This window comes from Nerophis lumbriciformis, linkage group LG24, assembly GCF_033978685.3.
Source record: "Nerophis lumbriciformis linkage group LG24, RoL_Nlum_v2.1, whole genome shotgun sequence".
In the NCBI taxonomy this organism is placed as follows: Eukaryota; Metazoa; Chordata; class Actinopteri; order Syngnathiformes; family Syngnathidae; genus Nerophis; species Nerophis lumbriciformis.
Window position 1 is genome coordinate 42164216 of NC_084571.2, and position 25217 is coordinate 42189432.

Below are 25217 nucleotides of genomic sequence, written 5' to 3' on the forward strand. Positions count from 1 at the left end.
TTCGTTTTATTAGTCAACATTGCAACTTTTTCTAAATTACATTTAACCTTTAAGCTTTTTTTATTTCACTTTTGTCATGTTTTTGTTTATTTGAATAGTATTTTTAGAATGTGCCGTGGGCCTTTAAAACATTAGCTGTGGGCCGCAAATGGCACACTTTTGACACCCCTGCTATAGATAATAAAAAAATTAAATCTATGGATAAAAAGCAGAGCCTGGCGACGCATGCGCGTTTATCATAACTCTCTCTCTCTCTCTGTCTCTGCCCCTCCCTCACCAATGCTGCTGTTTGTTTTGTTTTTAACCCCTTCTTAACCCTGAACGTACATTGAAAATACACGCAACCCTAACTCAAAATGCCGGACATTTGAGGCATTTAAGAAACTCCGCCCTGACAGCTCCGCAAAAGAGGACATGTCCGGTGAAAAGAGGACGTATGGTCAGTCTATCCTAGCCCATTAGCTGCTAGCATGCCGTGTGTTGTGCCTCGGTGTGCATTCTTTACACAACGTGGGTTACGCTACTCAATATGTCCGTGTGGAAACTCGTTCGGTACACCTCCGAGCCGAACCGGAACCCCCGTACCGAAACGGTTCAATACAAATACACGTACCGTTACACCCCTAATATATATATATATATATATATATATATATATATATATATATATATATATATATATATATATATATCTTAATAAGGTTATCCAAAAAATAGTGCTCAATACCGTAGTAGAGCGCAATATATGTATGTGTGGGGAAAAAAATCACTAGACTACTTCATCTCTACAGGCCTGTTTCATGAGGGGTTCCCTCAATCATCAGGAGATTTTAATAGAAGCATTCACATACCATGGTTTATATAGGGCACAGAGTGGGTGGGTACAGGCTGGCGTAGGGGCGTGGTGATTGGCTCATGTGTTACCTAGGAGGTGTTTCCGTCTATGGCGGCATGTTGTTACAATTTCGCTGCGCTTGTTGAGGGATGACAGGTCTGGACGGTATATAATAAACAGTTTCTCTTTCAAGCATAGGTTGCATCTTTTATTACCACTATTGTAAGGTGTGCTGGATGCAAGAATTTGCCATGTTATTGAATATTCAACATTATTGTCTTTGAGGTCCCAAATGTGTTTGCTGAGTTCTGTAGTATTCCGCAGGTTTTGGTTCCTGAAAGAAGCCTTGTGATTGTTCCATCTGGTTTTAAACTCTCCCTCGTTTAATCCTACATATGTGTCGGATGTGTTAATGTCCTTGCGTATTACCTTAGATTGGTAAACAACTGATGTTTGTAAGCACCCCCCGTTGAGAGGGCAATCAGGTTTCTTGCGGCAGTTGCAGCCTTTGTTGGTTTTGGAGTCGTTCTGTCCGGGGGCCGACGGCTCATTTGCAATTGTTTTGTTGTGGTTTGAGATAATTTGTCGTATATTGTTCATACAGCTGTAGCTCAATTTAATGTTGTTCTTGTTGAATACTTTTCTTAGGGTGTTGCCTTTGGGAAAGTGTTTGTCGATCAGAGTGAGGAATTTGTGGCCAATGTTAGTTGAGATGTTTTTGCTGTATGGGGGGTTGTACTAGATGATGTTGTTTCGTTTTCTGCTCTTTTTTGGTTGGTTTCCTGGCGTGGGTTCATAGGTGAGGGTGAAATTGTATCCGCTTTCATCAAGGGCTTTTTGGTACGGGGGGGTTGCTTGGTCAAATTCAGCTTTGCTAGATGACAGCATCGATAGCCTTTTATTAATTCCGGTAGGTATTCTTTTCGTGGTGGTGGGTGGGTGGTTGCTGTCATGGTGCACGTATTGGAGTGTTGTGTTAGATTTCGTGAATGGTTGGTAGCTGTTATTTCTCAGGTTGAAAGTGACGTCGAGGAAGTTGACGGTTTGCTTGTTGGCTTCAATCGTGATCCGTAGGCAAAGAGAACGGCCTACGGATTGTATCAGCATGCCGTCACAGACGGAAACACCTCCTAGGTAACACATGAGCCAATCACCACGCCCCTACGCCAGCCTGTACCTACCCACTCTGTGCCCTATATAAACCATGGTATGTGAATGCTTCTATTAAAATCTCCTGATGATTGAGGGAACCCCTCATGAAACAGGCCTGTAGAGATGAAGTAGTCTTGTGATTTTTTTCCCCACACATACATATATACATATATATATATAGATTGAAATCAATTTAATTAATTGGTGCACGGCCCACCCAAAACAGCACCATTTTAACATGTGACATGCCTTTTTAAAAATAGAAAATAATTTGTTGATTAAAAATATTGTAGAAAACAATACAATAAAATATAGTACTAACAACTACAGTATGATGAAGTAAAGTAATAACAATGTACAGCATTTACCTTGGGGAGTGGACATTTTTACTGTATTTCCTTTGTGCCGCTTCTCCGCCAAGCACACCACCAGCAGCCTTTCTATATTTTCATGGATAAATGTCCGCTCTTTCGATATTTTAGCAGCATTGTCTGACGTGACTCATTCTGCTTCATTGCGGTGCAGACTAGCAGTTATACGCTCAAATTGCGTCGCCAAGTCATTTTTTTCGGGGATGATTTCTTATTTAATTCAACGACTATCATCACCTTCTTCGTCTTCACGCTCACTTTCGTCCTTCCCATGTTTGGAAAACAGAGTGATGTGGAACCCTAGCTATAAGCTAATGCTAGCCAGTAAGACTGGATGTTTTGGTTGGGTGTTATGGAGATCAAAGTTCCATTTGCTACACCAACTAAAGGCAGGGATGCTTGTAGCTCCATTTTTTTTGCTTGCAACTTAAAGCATAACAATAACTTATCTGAAAACACTCTTAAGTACTACTGTTAGAACATTGTTAAAAGGTCCATTTAAGTCTTACAAGCCAAACTCATGGTGGTTGTTTTGTAGCTCCAATATGAACCACAGAATAGATGCACGCCAAGCCACAAGCAGTTCTGTATCCAGCACAAGGCTCCCAACTTCTCCCTGGATGGCTGGGACCAGGAGTTCTCCAGTGTGAAGGAGCTCATAGACACCCTCAAGAACTTCATACTCAAATGCGGCATGGAGAGCTACGGCGTGAAAAAATGCTGCCTGCCCCGCCAAGGAGGTTAGTCCTTCCATCGCTTACGCTTCTATTTCTACTACAAAAGCCAAAAACAGTGAAGTTGTCACGTTGTGTAAATGGTCAATAAAAAGAGAATACAACAAATCATTTTCAACTTATATTCAATTGAATAGACTGCAAAGACAAGATATTTAACGTTCGAACTGGAAAACGTTGTTATTTTTTGCAAATATTAGCTCATTTGGAATTTGATGCGTGCAACATGTTTCAAAAAAGCTGGCACAAGTGGCAAAAAAGAGTGAGAAAGTTGAGGAATGCTCATCAAAGACTTATTTGGAACATCCCACAGGTGAACAGGCTAATTGGGAATACCGTATTTTCCGCACCATAAGCCGCCCTGGGTTAAAAGCCGCGCCTTCAATGAACGGCATATTTCAAAACTTTGTCCACCTATAAGCCGCCCCGTGTTATAAGCCGCATCTAACTGCGCTAAAACAGTCGGATAGGTCAGTCAAACTTTAATAATATATTAAAAACCAGCGTGATGTGGGCGCGCATGGAGTCGTATATCAACATGGACGGAGCTGCGTGAAAAAAGCCACCCGGCCTCTTCGCGTAAACTTACCTTAACCACTCGCTCATCTTTTCTTCATCCATCCCTTCGAGTTAGCTTTTATGATGACGCCGGCTGGAAAGGTCTCTTTTGGCAAGGTCTTCCTTTTGAATATCACCATGGGTGGAAGTTTCTGGCCATTAGCATGGCAAGCTAGAACCACAGTGAAGGATGACTTCTCATTCCCTGTGGTGCGAATATTCACCGTACGTGCTCCCGTTGTATCCACAGTGCGGTTCACAGGAATATCAAAAGTCAGTGGAACCTCGTCCATGTTGATAATGTTCTCTGGCCGGATCTTTTTTTCAGCTATCTTGTTTTTACAATATGCACGGAAAGTAGCCAGCTTTTCTTGAAAGTCTTTAGGCAGTTGCTGTGAAATAGTAGTCCGTGTGCGGATGGAGAGATTGCGTCTTTTCATGAACCGGATCCCTGTCGTTTAGTAGGAGCCATTTTGTGGTCTTTACAGATGTAAACACACAAAGGAAATGAAACGTAATATCCGCTCGCTTCTTCTTCTTCTACCGGGGCGGGTGGTTGCTTACAGTAGAAGAAGAAGCGCTTCCTGTTCTATGGGGGCGGGTGCTTACCTTGGCGGTTGCTTGCGTAGAAGAAGAAGCACTTCCTCTTCTACGGGGAAAAAAGATGGCGGCTGTTTACCGTAGTTGCGAGACCGAAACTTTATGAAAATGAATCTTAATATTAATCCATATATAAAGCGCACCGGGTTATAAGCCGCACTGTCAGCTTTTGAGTAAATTTGTGGTTTTTAGGTGCGGCTAATAGTGCGGAAAATACAGTAGGTGGGTGCCATGATTGGGTATAAAAGCAGCTTCACAAACAAGGATGGGGCGAGGGTCACCACTTTGTCAACAAATGCTTGAGCAAATTGTTTAAGAACAACATTTCTCAAGCAGCTATTGCAAGGAATTTAGGGATTTCACCATCTACGCTCCGTAATATCATTGCACGTAACATTGAATGCCCGTTACCTTGGATCCCTCAGGCGGTGCTGCATCAAAAAGCCACATCAGTGTGTAAAGGATATCACCACATGGGCTCAGGAACACTTCAGAAAACCACTGTCAGTAACTACAGTTGGTCGCTACATCTGTAAGTGCAAGTTAAAACTCTACTATGCAAAGCCAGAGCCATTTATCAACAACACCCAGAAACGCTTCGCTGGGCCCGAGCTCATCTAAGATGGACTGATGCAAAGTGGAAAAGTGTTCTGTGGTCTGACGAGTCCACATTTGAAATTGTTTTTGGAAACTGTGAACGCTGTGTCCTCCAAACCAAAGAGGAAAAGAACCATCTGGATTGTTCTAGGGTGAAAGTGTAAAAGGCAGCATGTGTGATGGTATGGGGGTGTATTAGTGGCCAAGACATGGGTAACTTACACATCTGTGAAGGCACCATTAATGCTGAAAGGTACATACAGCTTTTGGAGCAACATATGTTGCCATCCAAGCATTGTTATAATGGACGCCCCTGCTTATTTCAGCAAGACAATGCCAAGCATTGTGTTACAACAGCGTGGCTTCATAGTAAAAGAGTGTGGGTACTAGACTGCAATATGAAGGCTAAAATATGAGAAGGGAGACTGTTGAACAACTTAAGCTGTACATCAAGCAAGAATGGGAAAGAATTCCACTTCAAAAATGTGTCTCCTCAGTTTACTGAGTGTTGTTAAAAGGAAAGGCCATGTAACACACTGGTAAAAATGCCTTTTTTGCAATGTGTTGCTGCCATTCAATTCTAAATAAGAAAGTTTGTCAGTGTGAACATGAAATATCTTGTCTTTGCAGTCTATTCAATTGAATATAAGTTGAAAAGGATTTGTTGTATTCTCTTTTTATTGACCATTTACACAACGTGACAACTTCACTGCTTTTGAGGTTTGTATTTTTGCCATCTAACCTGTGAGGACTGGTATGCTGCAGAGTTGTCCAACCTCCTGGTGAAGAGACACAATGTGGATCACAGTCCAGATGTGCGCTCTCTGGCCTCAAAGACGTTAGAGCTGTGCATCCAGATCAAGTACAAAGATATCATTCAGGTGAGGACAACTTTTCTGCTTCTGGTGTGGTATGTCTCTGAGCCGCCAGGTGTGGGCTTTACGGACAGGGACCTCATATGGGTTACGGGACCAGAACCAAGATCTACTCGGGACAGCTGCAAGTCAGGGGAGGAGGAGGAGAAGAAGAGGTTGAGGACGAGGTGAGCGGGGATGGACGGCAAGCTGTGCGAGTGGTGCTGAAGGTTCTGGAACAAAGCCATGAAGAAATCAGATTTGTAAGCGGCCATGACACTTGATGTTGTCTGCTAATCATAAACTACAACTCATACTTGCTGTCCACCTTTCAGGCTTTCTTTGAAACGGCCAGCTTCTTGAGCCAAATGTCTCACCGTCACCTGGTCCTAATGTACGGCTTGTCTGTCAACGGATCTGAAAGTGAGAGCGCGCACACACACACACACACACACACACACACACACACACACACACACACACACACACACACTCATCACTTAAAGGGGACCTATGACATACTTGCCAACCCTCCTGGATTTTCCGGGAGACTCCCGAAATTCAGCGCCTCTCCCGAAAACCTCCCGGGAGGACCTGAGTCCGCTAACCCACAATATAACCAGCATACCTGCCCAATCACGTTATAACTGTAGAATGATGGAGGGCGAGTTCTTGGTTTCTTATGTGTGTTTATTGTTAGGCAGTTTCATTAACGTCCTCCCAGCGTGGCAACAACACACAACAACAGCAGTCACGTTTTTGTATACCTTATAGCAGTTCGTCTGCCGTAAACAGCAATGTTGTGACACTCTTAAACAGGACAATACCGCCATCTAGTGTTATGTGTCTGTATATGTGTAAATAAATGAACACTGAAATTCAAGTATTTATTTATATATATATATATATATATATATATATATATATATATATATATATATATATATATATATATATGTGTATATATATATATATATATATATGTCTTAATAAGGTTATCCAAAAAATAGTGCTCGATACCGTAGTAGAGCGCAATATATGTATGTGTGGGGAAAAAAATCACAAGACTACTTCATCTCTACAGGCCTGTTTCATGAGGGGTTCCCTCAATCATCAGGAGATTTTTTTTTTCTCCTGATGATTGAGGGAACCCCTCATGAAACAGGCCTGTTGAGATGAAGTAGTCTTGTGATTTTTTTTCCCACACATACATATATATATATATATATTTATATATATACATATATATATAATAAAATTAAAATATATATATACATATAATAAAATAAATAAATACATATATATATATATATATATATATATATATATATATATATATGAAATAACATCAAAATTAATTGTGTTTTTATTTGTATTTTTTCTGACTCCTTATTACATCCAGCCATAGAATTATACATTAAAATAAACATATATGAAATAATTAATTTTAAATGATCATAATAATTCATTTAAAATGACCATATTTAATTATTAAAATAATTTCTTGTTTATCAACAACTTTAGCATTTTATTCATTACATTTTGAAGCTCTCAGAAGCCAAGTTATGTTATATTCCTTAAGATTTATTTATGCAAGTTTGAAGTATCAATTATCTAAACACAGTTTTGTTTGCATATTTTCAGGATATATATATATATATATATATATATATATATGTCAATATACACCTCCCCTCTTAACCACGCCCCCGCCCACAACCACGCCCCCACCCCCATATATATATATATATATATATATATATATATATATATATATATATGAAATACTTGACTTGGTGGATTCTAGCTGTAAATATACTCCTCCCCTTTTAGCCACGCCCCCGACCACGCCCCCTTCTACCCCGACCACGCCCACCCCCACACCCCCTCCCCCACCTCCCGAAATCGGAGGTCTCAAGGTTGGCAAGTATGACCTATGATGATTTTAATCTACATTTTAAACACTTCTTGTGGTCTAGATCACAAGAAGTAGTACAGTACCACTTTGTGCACATACAGTAGTACTGTACATGGTTGTATCACTTTGCAGATACAGTAGTACTGTACATGGTTGTATCACTTTGCAGATACAGTAGTACTGTACATGTTTTTATCACTTTGTGCACATACAGTAGTACTGTAGATGTGTTTATCACTTTGTGCAGATACAGTAGTACTGTACATGGTTGTATCACTTTGCAGATACAGTAGTACTGTACATGTTTTTATCACTTTGTGCACAAACAGTAATACTGTTCATGTTTTTATCACTTTGTGCAGATACAGTAGTACTGTACATGTTTTTATCACTTTGTGCAGATACAGTAGTACTGTACATGTTTTTATCACTTTGTGCAGATACAGTAGTACTGTACATGTTTTTATCACTTTGTGCAGATACAGTAGTACTGTACATGTTTGTATCACTTTGTGCAGATACAGTAGTACTGTACATGGTTGTATCACTTTGCAGATGCAGTAGTACTGTACATGGTTGTATCACTTTGTGCAGATACAGTAGTACTGTACATGGTTGTATCACTTTGCAGATGCAGTAGTACTGTACATGTTTTTATCACTTTGTGCAGATACAGTAGTACTGTACATGTTTTTATCACTTTGTGCAGATACAGTAGTACTGTACATGTTTTTATCACTTTGTGCAGATACAGTAGTACTGTACATGTTTTTATCACTTTGCTACATTCTGACAGCCCAAAAAAACATGACCAAAGTTAACCATTTAGCTTTAGCAGATATGCTAACTGTCCCTTTCACACATTGTTGTGCATTGCTGATGTTGATGTTGATGAACACACCTGATATGAAGCAACACTGCACCTTTTGACACTTCTATGGCAAATCTGAAAATTGGCTGTTAGCATGTTTGCTAATATTCTTTTCATTGAGTTGACACTAGAGAAGCTCCTGGTGTGTTAACTTAGATCAGGGGTGCTCACACTTTTTCTGCAGGCGAGCTACTTTTCAATTGATCAAGTCGTGGGGATCTACCTCATTCATATATATCATTTATATTTACTTATTTATGAAATATATGTTTTTGTTAATAAGTTAAAGGTGTTTAATGGTAATGCAAGCATGTTTAACACATATAGTTAATATTGTTAATAAATTAAAGGTGTTTAATGATAATGCAATCATGTTTAACACATAGTTAATATTGTTAATAAATTAAAGGTGTTTAATGATAATACAAGAATGTTTAATACATATAGTTATATTGTTAATAAATTAAAGGTGTTTAATGATAATACAAGCATGTTTAATACATATAGTTAATATTATTAATAAGTTAAAGGTGTTTAAAGATAATACAAGCATGTTTAACACATATAGTTAATATTGTTAACAAGTTAAAGGTGTTTAATGATAATACAAGCATGTTTAACACATATAGTTAATATTGTTAATAAGTTAAAGGTGTTTAAAGATAATGCAAGCATGTTTAACACATATAGTTAATATTGTTAACAAGTTAAAGGTGTTTAATGATAATACAAGCATGTTTAACACATATAGTTAATATTGTTAACAAGTTAAAGGTGTTTAATGATAATACAAGAATATTTAACACATAGTTAATATTGTTAACAAGTTAAAGGTGTTTAAAGATAATACAAGCATGTTTAACACTTATAGTTAATATTGTTAATAAGTTAAAGGTGTTTAAAGATAATACAAGCATGTTTAACACATATAGTTAATATTGTTAATAAGTTAAAGGTGTTTAAAGATAATACAAGCATGTTTAACACATATAGTTAATATTGTTAATAAGTTAAAGGTGTTTAAAGATAATACAGGCATGTTTAACACATATAGATTCCTTTCTTTCATGAAGACAAGAATATAAGTTGGTGTATTACCTGATTCTGATGACTTGCATTGATTGGAATCAGACAGTGGTGCTAAAAACGTCCGCATTTTCGAATGGAGGAGAAAAAAGTCCTCCTTTCTGTCCAATACCACATGAAAGTGGTTGGTTTTTGGCATCTTGTTTGTCCAGCTTCCGTACTCCTTTGTATACACTTTACAAGAAATACATTGTCGGCAAACTCCGTAGCTAATTGCTAGCTTGTGCACGCCAGCTTTCTGAGACTCTTATTTTGTTAGCGCAACTGTGCAACTGTGCAGTCGGTCTTTGGAGTTTTGACGACAGGTACGGCGCCAGAGTCTGTTGAAATAAAGTGTTTCTCGCCTTCCAGTCGGTAATTTTAATGAGCTGGCAGCAGCCAGCGTCATCTCAGAAGACCCTCGGGTGCCGTGAATGTCAATCAAGTGACCAAAGTGACGTCATAGCTAATTTTTAGGACTATTTTTTTAATGCCTGGCTGGTGATCGACTGACACACCCTCCGAGATCGACCGGTAGCTCGCGATCGACGTAATGAGCACCACTGACTTAGATGAACCATTTTGTTTTCCAATGTGAATTAATTCATATACTTCAAATTCATTCTGAACCTCTGATTTGACTTTGTCCTTGTATTTTTGTTGGTATGGATGTGAAATGGTCTTAAAATATTTTCAAGATGCTCTTAAAAAAAGTCGACATGTTGAAACCTGCAAGAGTTGTATCAATAGAACCTCTGTGAACCGTGGAGACTATTTGTTTCAGTACCACAGAGACAATTGATGACATGATGAATTATTTTCTGTTGCAGACATCATGGTGGAGGAGTTTGTGGAATTTGGGCCTTTGGATGTTTTCCTTCGCAGAGAGAAAGGCAAAGTGACTCCTCGCTGGAAATGTATTGCTGCAAAACAGCTGGCCAGTGCCCTGAATTATCTGGTAAGTGGCCTTCAGGTCAATGCAAGTCTCTGTAATCACAGCTAAGTGAACTCTTGGAAGAGCTTGGTTTCTTCCCAGCAAGTCTAAATGAGATGACTGCAGTGATTGCAGACTTGTCTCAGTGGCTGGTTTTATATTGATGGCTAACTCCAGCATGGTTGTAGGCAGCTCAGGGTCGTGTTCATGGAAACGTTTGTGCCAGGAACATCCTTGTGGCAAAACCAGGTCTGGAGCAAGGTGCATCCCCTCTTGTCAAGCTGAGTGACCCAGGAATTGCCCTCCATTTGCTTTCCAGAGAAGGTCAGTACTAATACCTAAAACAACATCAATGCTCTCATCATATTTGCCTAAAATGCAAAGAAGGCGAGTGTTGATTGAAAAGATGCTGTTGTATCCTATTTGACAACTTCTTACTCTGATATTGTCCAAGAAAGCATGACAAAGCAGAGATGAAAACAGCTTTTTTGACTTGGTGTAGCGTGCAAGGACGGGAGTGGAAGAAGTGTCAAAAGATGGCGCTAACTGTTTTAATGACATTCACACTTTACTTCCATCAATAACGGAGCTGCATCTCCTCATCCGGAAACAACACCGGAAATGTGTCCCGTGAAAAACCGTCCGACCGGAACTCTCTAATAACTAAAGTTCCTTGGGTGAATAATGTCAAGTCACTACACCGGTATGTTTTAGTGCTTTCATGGTGAGTTTACTGACAGATATAAGTAAGAACTTTACACTACTTTATATTAGAAATGACAACAGTGGAGGATGAATGTCACATAACAAGAAGAAGATTATCGACTGCAAAGGCGGACTCGCACATTTTCAGAACTTATGCAGATCCCAAATACACATCAGTAGGTACCAGAAGGTAAGAAAAGTTGCTTTTGCATAATATTGCGAAACAAAACACCAGATAAATATGTCTTACCTTATACACACACCATAATAATACTCCTATGTTGTAGCAAATCAAACGATGCAGTCTACACTTATCTCTTATGTTTGACTGCCATCTACTGGTCACACTTATCATTACACCATGTACCAAATAAAATTGCTTCGAGGTCGGCACGCACAACCAGAATTATTCTGTACATTAGGCACACCGTCGAGTTTTGAGAAAAAAAGGTTTTTAGTCCGGAAAATACGGTATATTTATTCATTTGTGTCAGAGCTTGGTCTTGGGTGTGTGCTTTTCCGGGATGCAACGGAAAGTTGGCACGGGCGAGACGGGAATGAAGGTACATGATTTATTTAACACTATAACTACAAAGAAAGGATCAAACAAAAAGCGCGCAGGTACAAAACTAGACTATAAACACAAAACTTGCACATTGGCAGAAACTATGAACAATTAAACAAAACACTAACTGTGGCTTAATAAACAAACTTACTTGGCATGGACATGAAGTGCGCAGCGGTGGACAGAGTGTGACAGGGGGCATAAATGCGGGGAGGTCGTCAGGACGAACAACAGAAAATGAATGAACTTAAATACTATGGACATGATTAGTGAAAGCAGGTGCGTGACTCAAAACGTGAAACAGGTGCGTGACGTGACAGGTGAAAACTAATGGTTGCTATGGTGACAAACAAGAGTGCACAATGAGTCCAAACGTGGAACAGGTGAAACTAATGGGGTAATCATGGAAACAAGACAAGGGAGTGAAAAGACAGAAACTAAAGAGTCCTATAACTAAACAAAACATGACTTAAAACAAAACATGATTACACAGACATGACAATTTGCAGTAAAAGTTAGCTGAACATGAATCGTATATGTCAGTAAACAGCTGTGGAAGGCTTTTGTTTTTTAATTTTTTTTAGGATACGTTGGCCCAGTAGCGCCATGCTTTATGCAGCGCTAATGTTGTGGTTAATTGAGCACAAAAACATGAGGGGATTTAACAAACACCTTTATTACGGGTTTCTAACATTTGCATTTCAAAATATGGGAAATCTCCTGGGAAAATTGGTAAAAATATGGGATTTCTCTACATCACAATAACTTGCTAGCTCCTCATTTGTATACAGCTAAAATAACAGTTTATGGATTTAATACATTGTAAGGTTTCCTCATAAGGAACCCAAAAAAAATATTGCTAGCATTAAGTAAAAACAATTCATGCTTTTTATAGTATATACATTTTTCCAGCTGGCTGACATCATTTCTTCCTGAATGTTCCAGGACAGCATGAGAATGTGTGAGCTTCTTCGCTTATACAATGAGTCTTCTATTCGACTAAATATTTACACAAAGTTTAGATTTTTGCCAGAGGTATCTTTTCTTTTGTCTTCATGTCCATCCATCTCCGTCACGTTATTAGGGCCCGCATGGCCCATTGCATAAAGACTCCCAAAGGGAGTCTTTATGCAATGGGACATAAGGACCTATTGAATTTCTAAGGTTTTATTATTCTTTATTATTATTATACCGACCGCCTCTTTGAGCTGTAATTTGACCCACTTAACATGCTTCAAAACTCACCATATTTGACCCACACATCAGGACCTGCGAAAATTGCCTTTTAATAAAAAAAACCGAACCCCAAAACTCAAAATTGCGCTCTAGCGCCCCCTAGGAAAAACAAAAACTAGACTGCCTGTAACACCCACTAGGAAGGTCGGAGAGACATGATCTAGATTTCATAATAGTACATTCTCGGGCTAAAATCAACAGGAAGTTGGCAATTCCCCCTTCAAGACAAAAAAGTACTAAAAACAGTCACTTTTGCCTCTTTGAGCTGTAATTTCACCCCCTTAACATGCTTCAAAACTCACCAAACTGAACGCACACATCAGGACTGGCAAACATTGCGATCTAAAAACCCCAAATCTCAAAATTGTGCTCTACTGCAATTTTTTAATAAAACGCAAAAAGAACTGCTCCTCGGAAGAAAAAAATGACAAAACTGCCTGTAACTCCCACTGGGAAGGTCGGAGAGACATGAAACAAAAACCTCTATGTAGGTCTCACTTAGACCTACATTTCATAAATTGACAACCCCCAGCAAAAATCAACAGGAAGTTTGCTATTCCCCCTTCAAAACACATTTTTTGTAAAAACCGGTCACCTTCCTTCAAAAACGAACTCCTGAGCGCGTTTCTCGTTTCGCCTTCAAACTAACACAGGAGAGAGATTGAACCCTTGTGATTACAATGACAGAAGCGCTTTTTTTCTAACTGCTCCGGTTTGGATTTTATGACCCTTCAAAGACCCGCTGCGCTGATGCTGCTGCGCTGCTGTTTTTTTAAGATGGCTGCTTAAAAGCAGGAAGCACCAACGTGCCCACACAATGCAGACAAGGTAGGTACACTAGACAAAAGTCTTGGGACACTTCAGACTAAAAGTAGACAAAAGTATTGGGACACTTATGACTATCACTGGACAAAAGTATTGGGACAGTTAGGACTGGCACCTGCCAAATACGCGGGCCCGACCAATGCTGCTTGCAGCTTTAATTATTTGATTGAATCACGGAACATGAAACGCTCCTTTAATGAGCCGAGTGTTGCGCACAAAGATTTGATCGCTGCAGTAGTGCAACAAACAAAACAGAACCGTGAAGGCAACAGAAAAGAAGGACAAAAACTGGATTTTCCAGGGAAAAAAAGGGAAGTTTTGACAGGTAAGTGAGTGGTTGGTCAGCACTAACGGGCTGGTGCCTGAGCAGTGTTATAACAGTAGGGAAGGGATTAATATCATCCATTTCTGGGTGGAACTCGCGTGAGACGAAGAGTAGGGGGTTAATCATTTTGCGATGCAGTCTGATGAAAATAATAGAAAGCACAACTCTACCAACGCTGTGGTCAAAGTTGGAATTGCCACAAAAACATTTTGAGATATACAACCCTCTACTGCCATCTGGCGGCTAAAGTGGTTAATGCGCCTCCCAATTTGTCACGTTTCATGTGTCAGCTAAACTGGTGATGAATGGGGCTGAATGAATCCCCTTCCTACTGTACTTCACTACTTATATATTTGTATTAGGGTTGTATGGTATACCGGTACTAGTATAGTATCGCGGTACTAATGAATCAAAAATGGTACTATACTCTGTTTGAAAAGTACCGCTTCCCAATGGGCATGACGGCGCGCCATCACGTCATGACATTGCTGGTTTTACGAGCAGAGGAGCATGTTGGGCAGCGCACACACACAGAGTACTTACAAGCAGAGACAGTGTGTGGACAGAAAAGGGAGAATGAACGCATTTTGGTGTAAAAAGTCAAGATAAAGGTGAAGTTATAACACTGAAACACCCTCAGGAAGAGCTGCTTTAAGACATGGCTAACATCCATCCACAGTGTTTTAGCTACTTCTAAATCACTAATCCTGGCGACAAATAGAGTAAGTTTCTTACAAGTAGCATTATCACTGCAGGACGAGGAATAGCTAAACATGCTTCACTACACACCGTAGGAGGATACAATAGCTCACCACCGTCACAATGTAAACAAACGCCATGGGTGGATCTACACCTGACATCCACTGTAATGATACCAAGTACAAGTATCTAGTCGATACTACTACATACTTGCCAACCCTCCCGGATTTTCCGGGAGACTCCCGAAATTCAGCGCCTCTCCCGAAAACCTCCCGGGACAAATTTTCTCCCGAAAATCTCCCGAAATTCAGGTGGAGCTGGAGGCCACGCCCCCTCCAGCTCCATGCGGACCTGAGTGACGTGTTGACATCCTGTTCACACGTCCGCTTTCCTATAATATAAACAGCTAATGATGGAGGGCGAGTTCTTGGTTTCTTATGTGGGTTTATTGTTAGGCAGTTTCATTAACGTCCTCCCAGCGTGGCAACAACACACAACAACAGCAGTCACGTTTTCGTCTACCTACTGTAAAGCAGTTCGTCTGCCGTAAACAGCAATGTTGTGACACTTTTAAACAGGACAATACTGCCATCTACTGTACATGCATATGTGACCCACCCATAATGTGTCACGTTTTTGTGTTGATTTATTTATTTTATTTTGTGGTTTGAATTCGTTTTTGGAGCTGTCATTACACATTTATCAGTATTCACATTGGTCAGTAGGGGGCAGTAGGGCGTTTCTTCCCAATTGAATGCTATCACCTGCAGACCGGAAGTGTCTTGTCATTCTGATGAGCGCGACCAGTCTGTGAACAATTGAAACGTCCTGTGTGCTTTTTCCTCCTGTATAACAGGTTAGTTTTGGTGAATCAACTCACTGAATAATATCCATGTGATATTTATAAGTTTAAGTACACATTCTGATGGTGGGGCCTAACTCTAAAGTGTTTGTGAGTTGTAGTTTGTATTTGTGAATGAATCCAGTGCACAGCTGCAGTAATCAATACAAAAAGGCGACGTGAGTGCGCAATGTTTATATAGGAACTTCTGATCCTAATTCAGACTCCCAAATTAGAGCTCCCGTTTTCTTATTGATTTTATAATGTATATTTGTATAATGTGTGTGTTCTGAAATAGTGACAGAGAATAGAACAAGGATGGACAATTCAACCCTTAACTCAACAATGAGTAGATGAGTGTTATGTGTGTGTATATGTGTAAATAAATGAACACTGAAATTCAAGTATTTCTTTTATTTATTTATATATATATATATATATATATATATATATATATATATATATATATATGTAATAAAAAATATATATTGCTAGAATTCACTGAAAGTCAAGTATTTCTTATATATATATATATATATATATATATATATATATATCTTAACCACGCCCCCGCCCCACCCCCACCTCCCGAAATCGAAGGTCTCAGGGTTGGCAAGTATGTACTACTATGATTACCGCGATAATTTTAGCATCACAAAATCTTCTTTCTTTCTTTTTAAATGTATATTATGTTTATAAATATGTCAGGTGATATGTCCCTGGACACATGAGGACTTTGAATATGACCAATGTATGATCCTGTAACTACTTGGTATCACATCCATACCTAAATGTGTGGTATCAGCCAAAACTAATGTCAAGTATCAAAGAAGAGAAGAATAAGTGATTATTACATTTGAACAGAAGTGTAGATAGAACATGTTAAAAGAGAAAATAAGCAGATATTAACAGTAAATGAACAAGTAGATTAATAATACATTTTTACAGTTTGTCCCTCATAATGTGTATAAAATAATAGGTGTATAAATGACACAATATGTTACTGCATACGACTAATTAGGAGTCTTTGTTTGTTTACTTACTACTAAAAGACAAGTTGTCTATTTTATTTAAGGACTAATTGACAATAATAAAGGAATGTTTCATGTACACTAACATTGTTTTGTTCAAATAAAGACAATAATGACATTTTTGTGGTCCCCTTTATTTAGAAAAGTATGGAAACACATTTTGGTACTGGTACCAAAATATTGGTATGGGGACAACCCTGATTTGTATATATTATATATATACTATATATATATTAAATGGTACCATATGTATGTACTGATGTAGTTATGTTGTCAAAATGCCATAAATCAGCGCTGATAAGTGGTGGATCTTCACCAAATCCACTGGAATACATCCATGACCTGCACCATGAGCTTATGTACTCACTGGGGCTTGCTCACAAGGTTATGGGTGGATTTTGAGTCAACTTTCAGGAAAGGTCAGAAATGTGATTAAGAGCAAGTGATGACATCACAGATCACCTTTTGGATTCAGGATTTTTCTTAGGATTCTGTACCATCAGGAAATGGGGTCAGGCGCTCTCCTTTTCTAGTTTGCTCATTCATACGACCGTCCTCCATTGCAGAGCGACTTGAGCGTATTCCCTGGATGGCTCCCGAGTGCGTCGGGGGGGACACGCCCGTGGGCCCCGGGGCCGACCAGTGGGGCTTCGGGATGACTCTGATGGAGATCTTCAACGACGGCGATCTTCCCGTCAGCGGTGACACGCGGCGTGAGGTAGGCTGCATGGGCCTGCATTCATCAACCAAGTGATGACTGACCTGCGTCCACAGGAGGAGTTCTACCAGCAGCCAGGATGGTCGTTACCTTCCTCCCCTCAGCTGGCGGGCTTCATCAGCAAATGTCTGACCCAGCAGCCCTCAGACAGACCTTCCTTCTGCTCCCTGCTCAGAGACCTCATCGACATCACGAACACAAGTGTGCTCTTTAAATCATTAGCAGCTTTTTTGGTTGCATTTAATCATTTCCCTTCCTTTGCACAGATCCTGATATAACCCTCAGTGGAACCCCCTCTAAGGCCCAAGACACCTTCTTCCAAAAACGTTTCCTGAAATTCAAAGGGGAGTTAGGAAAGGTGCGTTTTACTGTCAACTCACCTCTTTTGTTTTCCCAACCCCTCCTTGGCTCACGTGCTCCGTCTGTAGGGTAATTTTGGAAAGGTGAGCCTGTACATGTACGACCCAGCCAACGACGGGAAAGGAGAGCTGCTGGCCGTCAAGGCTTTAAAGCAGGAGAACGCTCACCTGTCCAAGAGTTGGCTGAAGGAGATCGACATCCTGAAGTCGCTTGATCACCAAAACATTGTCAAGTACAAAGGACGGACAGAAATAGGTGAGTCCTTGCGAAAAGTTCAGAAGCCCCTAAAGGGACATGGATGTTTTTTTTTCCTATGTCAGTGAACCGGAAGTAAAACAGCCACAGCGGGAGCCTACCCATCACCTGTGCTCTGTTGTGGGACCATAACACGATCTGATGTCTGTCAGGTTCAAACACCGAACTATCTATTTAACAAGACAAGAAGCAAGGAATCAAACAGAGACAGGCTTCAATTTAGCTCATGAGGAGAGCGCGTGTGGACCTGTGCTCTCGTACAGTTTCACCCCACCGCTCTGAGGAACAAGCTCCACGCCTCCTCATTTATTTGGGCATTTCCTGATTACATAGTTGCAGCTGCTTCTAAGGGGAGGGCTCATAAACTAGGGATGTCCCGATCCAGGTTTTTGCACTTCCGATCCGATACCGATATTGTTTTTGCATTTCCGATCCGATACCGATACTGACCGATACTGGCCTATCCGAGCATGTATTAAAGTTTAAAGTTATTTAGCCTACTTAATTGTCAGAATCATGTTGAAAAGGGTTTTAGTACTCTTGATAACAACTAGCCAGCTGAATTAGGGGAGTTTGAATAATACACAATGGTTGGTAACAAGAAACTGACCTGTTTATTCAAGGATAAACACAAAATAGACAAAATTATACATGACAAACAGAAATGGCATCATTGAACTAGGGCTGGGCGATATGGCCTTTTTTTAATATTGCAATATTTTAAGGCCATATTGCGATACACAATATATATCTCCATATTTTGCCTTAGCCTTGAATGAACACTTGATGCATATAATCACAGCAGTATGATGATTCTATGTGTTTTGATTGATTGATTGAGACTTTTATTAGTAGGTTGCACAGTGAAGTACATATTCCGTACAATTGACCACTAAATGGTAACACCTGAATACTTTTTTCAACTTGTTTAAGACGGGGTCCACTTAAATTGATTCATGATATAGATATATACTATTTTGATGGTGTGGGCGTGTGGCACCGAATGGAGATAAGCGTCTCGACAGACGTCACAATATTTGAACAATGATGACGAAAACTGTTGTCTCTGTCGTGTCCGTGTGTCGAAAATTGTTATGCGCTTATTTTTTTATTTGATTTTGTGCGTGGCATAGATTTGCCGTGCGCAGAGGACGCTTGAGCAGGCGCGCACCTTAGCAGCTGCGCTAGCATCACAGCTAACGTTAGCCATGCCGCTACCTCGCTCTCTGCTGGGAGAGGACGTATACGTATGTGACGTATGACGTGACAGTATGTGACGTGTGCAAGAAGGTGCGCTCGCTGTCTGTGAGAGGGAGACACAGAAAAGAGTGAGAAGAGCCTGTCGTGTAATGCCAGCAGCTAAAAGCAACTGCGTGAGAATTGTGGATGTGTTGAAGGTGTGCTGGAAAATGCGGAACGGAAATTACGGAGCAGCAGAAAAGTGGAGTGTATTATTTAAATAGGTGCGTTGGAAAACTTTTTTTTAAACTGGATCTGGATCTGCATTTTCCCATGCCTTACCGATACGCAATTTTTGGCAAATATCGGCATCCGATCCAAATATCGGATCGGGACATCCCTATCATAAACAGCTGCTGCACTGGGTCATAAACAGTTCAAACAAAAAGGTCATTGGAGCGGTGTCAGGTTTGCCTCCTCTCTGCTCGTAGATTTCGGGTCCTTCCTGTGGCAGCCCAATACATCAAAGAAACCGACACCTCCACGGCGCATTCCATCGCACACAGTGGAGGTTTACAAGCTGTTCGCCTTTTGCTTGATTAGATCAAAGACATCTTTTGTCTTCACGCAGGGCGACCTGAACTCATAGCAAACAAGTTGTGTGATAACTTATATACAATTATTTTGACAATGTCTTTATATGTTAGGCCAATACTAAAATAGAAATCAATTAAAGCTGCAAGCAGCATTGGTCGGGCCCGCGTATTTGGCAGGTGCCAGTCCTAACTGTCCCAATACTTTTGTCCAGTGATAGTCATAAGTGTCCCAATACTTTTGTCTACTTTTAGTCTGAAGTGTCCCAAGACTTTTGTCTAGTGTGCCTACCTTGTCTGCATTGTGTGGGCACGTTGGTGCTTCCTGCTTTTAAGCAGCCATCTTAAAAAAACAGCAGCGCAGCAGCATCAGCGCAGCGGGTCTTTGAAGGGTCATAAAATCCAAACTGGAGCAGTTAGAAAAAAAGCGCTTCTGTCATTGTAATCACAAGGGTTCAATCTCTCTCCTGTGTTAGTTTGAAGGCGAAACGAGAAACGCACTCAGGAGTTCGTTTTTGAAGGAAGGTGACCGGTTTTTACAAAAAATTTGTTTTGAAGGGGGAATAGCAAACTTCCTGTTGATTTTTGCTGGGGGTTGTCAATTTATGAAATGTAGGTCTAAGTGAGACCTACATAGAGGTTTTTGTTTCATGTCTCTCCGACCTTCCCAGTGGGAGTTACAGGCAGTTTTGTCATTTTTTTCTTCCGAGGAGCAGTTTTTTTTGCGTTTTATTAAAAAATTGCAGTAGAGCGCAATTTTGAGATTTGGGGTTAGGTTTCTTTTTTAGATCGCAATGTTTGCCAGTCCTGATGTGTGCGTTCAGTTTGGTGAGTTTTGAAGCATGTTAAGGGGGTCAAATTACAGCTCAAAGAGGCAAAAGTGATGTTTTTAGTACTTTTTTGTCTTGAAGGGGGAATTGCCAACTTCCTGTTGATTTTAGCCCGAGAATGTACTATTATGAAATCTAGATCTGAGTCAGACCTACATAGAGGTTTTTGTTTTCATGTCTCTCCGACCTTCCTACAGGCAGTCTAGTTTTTTTTTTTCCTAGGGGGCGCTAGAGCGCAATTTTGAGTTTTGGGGTTTGGTTTTTTTATTAAAAGGCAATTTTCGCAGGTCCTGATGTGTGGGTCAAATATGGTGGGTTTTGAAGCATGTTAAGTGGGTCAAATTACAGCTCAAAGAGGCGGTCGGGATAATAATAATAAAGAATAATAAAACCTTACAAATTCAATAGGTCCTTATGTCCCATTGCATAAGGACTCCCTTTGGGAGTCCTTATACAATGGGCCATGCGGGCCCTAATAAAGTTCTCCCACGGATGATGGGTAGGCTCCTCCATCGCGGTGTCTGTTTTACTTCCGGTTCACTGACATAGGAAAAAAAAACTTTTGCGAGATATCGCAAAAAGTAAAAATTTTTCCCTCCATGTCCCTTTAGGGGCCCTATATATTTCAACTATGACTGGAACATTAACAAATGTAAGAAAAAAACTTTTGAGAAAGTCACCAGAAGCATTGGCGTAATGGCCCTCGTTGAAAAGACTCCAAGCAAGTCATTGGCTGTGAGGCTGAGGGCCGCAGGAATATAACAATAAAAATGGTTGATGTATTTGTCATTGTTGCCTTTAAGAAGGGTGTGCTAAAGATGCTAACTTGTTTGCCACCACCAGGAGGACGAGTGGTGCACCTAATAATGGAGTACCTGACTCTGGGTAGTCTGGATAAGTTCCTTCAAAAGGGTGAACACAGCACATCTCAGTACGTGCTCTTTGCTAAGCAGATCTGCCAGGTCAGCAACTTTCAATTTGTCATGGCCAATTCTTTCACTGCTTGTCAGTGACGATCACGCACTCTTTTCTTCATGATTTTTCTCAGGGGATGGAGTACTTGCACTCGCAGCGATACATCCATCGGGACCTCGCCGCCCGCAATATTCTAGTCAAGAGCAACAGTTCGGTAAAGATCGGAGATTTTGGCCTCTCCAAGTACATCTCTGAGGACGACACCTACTACCGCGTGCGCGAGGATGGTGACAATCCTGTGTTCTGGTAAGATACTGTGCCCAAAGTATGCCCCAAAAATCTTTTGTTGCCAGCCAGCGTTGAAAAATAGGCTAATCAAGCCTAAAGCAGGGCTGTTCAATGCAATGTCAACTTTTTTTGCAGAAACAGTCAAGGACTCTTCTTCATATAAAAGAGGGGTGTTTTCCACTGAGGGCCGCACACTGAAAAATAAAAAGGATGCTAGGGCTATTTTAATAGTTTTCCATTTTAAAACCAATACAATATATAGATTTTAAGTAGGTCATATATATATTTTTTTACTTTCAACGCTTACATCCAGTGTTTCCCACACATTCATTTATTTGTGGCGGCCCGCCACGAAAGAATTACGTCCGCCACAAATGGATTTTTCGGCTTTTGACTCGCTCGACCGCTCATAAAAGCAATGGGACTGTCTGTGAATGTTGCTTGTAGTTACACCTCCGGTGCAGTAGGTGGCGGTAGCCTACTATGCATTGTAACTCCGCCAATAGCACAGAAGAAGAAGAAGAAGAGGGACGGATGGACGGACGGGATCAAAATACTCGCCGGCTACTTTTCATAATGATGGCGCTTCCTACGTTTCTACCTCAAACGTCCAAAAGCTGCTGAAAGCCTTGATATAGGATGCCATGGGGAAAAAAACTTCAATGGTGCCTTTTGGCGATAGTTAGCAGCTTGGTGGCTCATAGCCGGCTAGCTAACGCTTGCTAACGTGGTAGCCCATCCATCCATCCATCTTCCTCCGCTTATCCGAGGTCGGGTCGCGGGGGCAGCAGCCTAAGCAGGGAAGCCCAGACTTCCCTCTCCCCAGCCACTTCGTCCAGCTCTTCCTGTGGGACCCCGAGGCGTTCCCAGGCCAGCCGGGAGACATAGTCTTCCCAACGTGTCCTGGGTCTTCCCCGCGGCCTCCTACCGGTGGGACGTGCCCTAAACACCTCCCTAGGGAGGCGTTCGGGTGGCATCCTGACCAGACCAGACCAGAATAATCTCGCCACACCTAGTGTGTGTGTGTGACAATCGTTGGTACTTTAACTTTAACTTTAACTTTAACTTTAACTTTAGATGCCCGAACCACCTCATCTGGCTCCTCTCGATGTGGCAGCGGCTTTACTTTGAGCTCCCCCCGGATGACAGAGCTTCTCACCCTATCTCTAAGGGAGAGACCCGCCACCCGGCGGAGGAAACTCATTTGGGCCGCTTGTACCCGTGATCTTGTCCTTTCGGTCATAACCCAAAGCTCATGACCATAGGTGAGGATGGGAACGTAGATCGACCGGTAAATCGAGAGCTTTGCCTTCCGGCTCAGCTCCTTCTTCACCACAACGGATCGATACAGCGTCCGCATTACTGAAGACGCCGCACCGATCCGCCTGTCGATCTCACGATCCACTCTTCCCCCACTCGTGAACAAGACTCCGAGGTACTTGAACTCCTCCACTTGGGGCAAGATCTCCTCCCCAACCCGGAGATGGCACTCCACCCTTTTCCGGGCGAGAACCATGGACTCGGACTTGGAGGTGCTGATTCTCATCCCAGTCGCTTCACACTCGGCTGCGAACCGATCCAGTGAGAGCTGAAGATCCTGGCCAGATGAAGCCATCAGGACCACATCATCTGCAAAAAGCAGAGACCTAATCCTGCAGCCACCAAACCAGATCCCCTCAACGCCTTGACTGCGCCTAGAAATTCTGTCCATAAAGGTTATGAACAGAATCGGTGACAAAGGGCAGCCTTGGCGGAGTCCAACCCTCACTGGAAACGTGTCCGACTTACTACCGGCAATGCGGACCAAGCTCTGGCACTGATCATACAGGGAGCGGACCGCCACAATCAGACAGTCCGATACCCCGTACTCTCTGAGCACTCCCCACAGGACTTCCCGAGGGACACGGTCGAATGCCTTCTCCAAGTCCACAAAACACATGTAGACTGGTTGGGCAAACTCCCATGCACCCTCAAGGACCCTGCCGAGAGTATAGAGCTGGTCCACAGTTCCACGACCAGGACGAAAACCACACTGTTCCTCCTGAATCCGAGGTTCGACTATCCGGCGTAGCCTCCTCTCCAGTACACCTGAATAGACCTTACCGGGAAGGCTGAGGAGTGTGATCCCACGATAGTTAGAACACACCCTCCGGTTCCCCTTCTTAAAGAGAGGAACCACCACCCCGGTCTGCCAATCCAGAGGTACCGCCCCCGATGTCCACGCGATGCTGCAGAGTCTTGTCAACCAAGACAGCCCCACAGCATCCAGAGCCTTAAGGAACTCCGGGCGGATCTCATCTACCCCCGGGGCCTTGCCACCGAGGAGCTTTTTAACTACCTCAGCAACCTCAGCCCCAGAAATAGGAGAGCCCACCACAGACTCCCCAGGCACTGCTTCCTCATAGGAAGACGTGTTGGTGGGATTGAGGAGGTCTTCGAAGTATTCCCTTCACCGATCCACAACATCCGCAGTCGAGGTCAGCAGAACACCATCCTCACCATACACTGTGTTGATAGTGCACTGCTTCCCCTTCCTGAGGCGGCGGATGGTGGACCAGAATTGTTTCGAAGCCGTCCGGAAGTCGTTTTCCATGGCTTCCCCGAACTCCTCCCATGTCCGAGTTTTTGCCTCTGCGACCGCTGAAGCCGCACACCGCTTGGCCTGTCGGTACTTGTCCGCTGCCTCAGGAGTGGTAGCATTGCTTCATTTTTACAGGTGTTATAGGTAGATAGGTTATAGCTGCATCGCTCGCGGCTCGTCATATATTTAACGTTAATCCGCGATTTCACCGAGCGTTTCACCGACGAGCTAACGTGTCCAGGTTATAGCCCTGTTGTCAATAAACACACATGGACTGAAGCTAAATTGTCCACTGTCCACTGCAGCATGTGAATGCAATGAAAAGAATAAAATCTGAGCCAACCAGCTGTTAAAATGTTGTCCAGGTTAATGTTTTGGCCATTAAAGGCCCTTCATTTCAAGATTTCAACTGTGATCGGGCTTTAAACAGGTGGCTGACCTGTTCAGATGGGTGTAACTGCTACTGGTCAAATAATGTGAAATAGCATTTAATTTGACATGTATGCAATGCCATTTAAATGTAATTATAGATAATAATAAATACTGTTTAGTGTTGTAAATAGTCAACGGGAAGAATTTTAGTAAGATATAAGCCATGAGCACTACACAGCCAGAAAAAAACCTAGGCAGGACAAGTAAAAATATTGGGGCAAGTAGATTTGAGAAGTCGGGCAAGTAGAAAAAAACCTTAACGTTGAACCCTGCATGTGTTGAGCTGCTGCCGCTTAAGGTTAGACGGCACTGTACATAGAGCGCTTCTGCTCGTTAGTAATAAATTCTAA

The 25217-nt window shown here is 41.6% G+C and overlaps 1 protein-coding gene across 1 annotated transcript in view; it reads left to right on the forward strand.

Annotated features, from left to right (window-relative positions):
• Positions 1–25217, forward strand: part of tyk2 (tyrosine kinase 2) — a 68900-nt gene that overhangs the window by 35528 nt on the left and 8155 nt on the right. The window contains 12 exon segments of the mRNA XM_072916025.1: positions 2897–3098; positions 5613–5728; positions 5797–5964; positions 6037–6124; positions 10386–10513; positions 10678–10813; positions 17283–17434; positions 17491–17635; positions 17701–17792; positions 17863–18049; positions 21495–21613; positions 21700–21872. Coding sequence (XP_072772126.1) covers positions 2897–3098; positions 5613–5728; positions 5797–5964; positions 6037–6124; positions 10386–10513; positions 10678–10813; positions 17283–17434; positions 17491–17635; positions 17701–17792; positions 17863–18049; positions 21495–21613; positions 21700–21872 — 1706 coding nt within the window.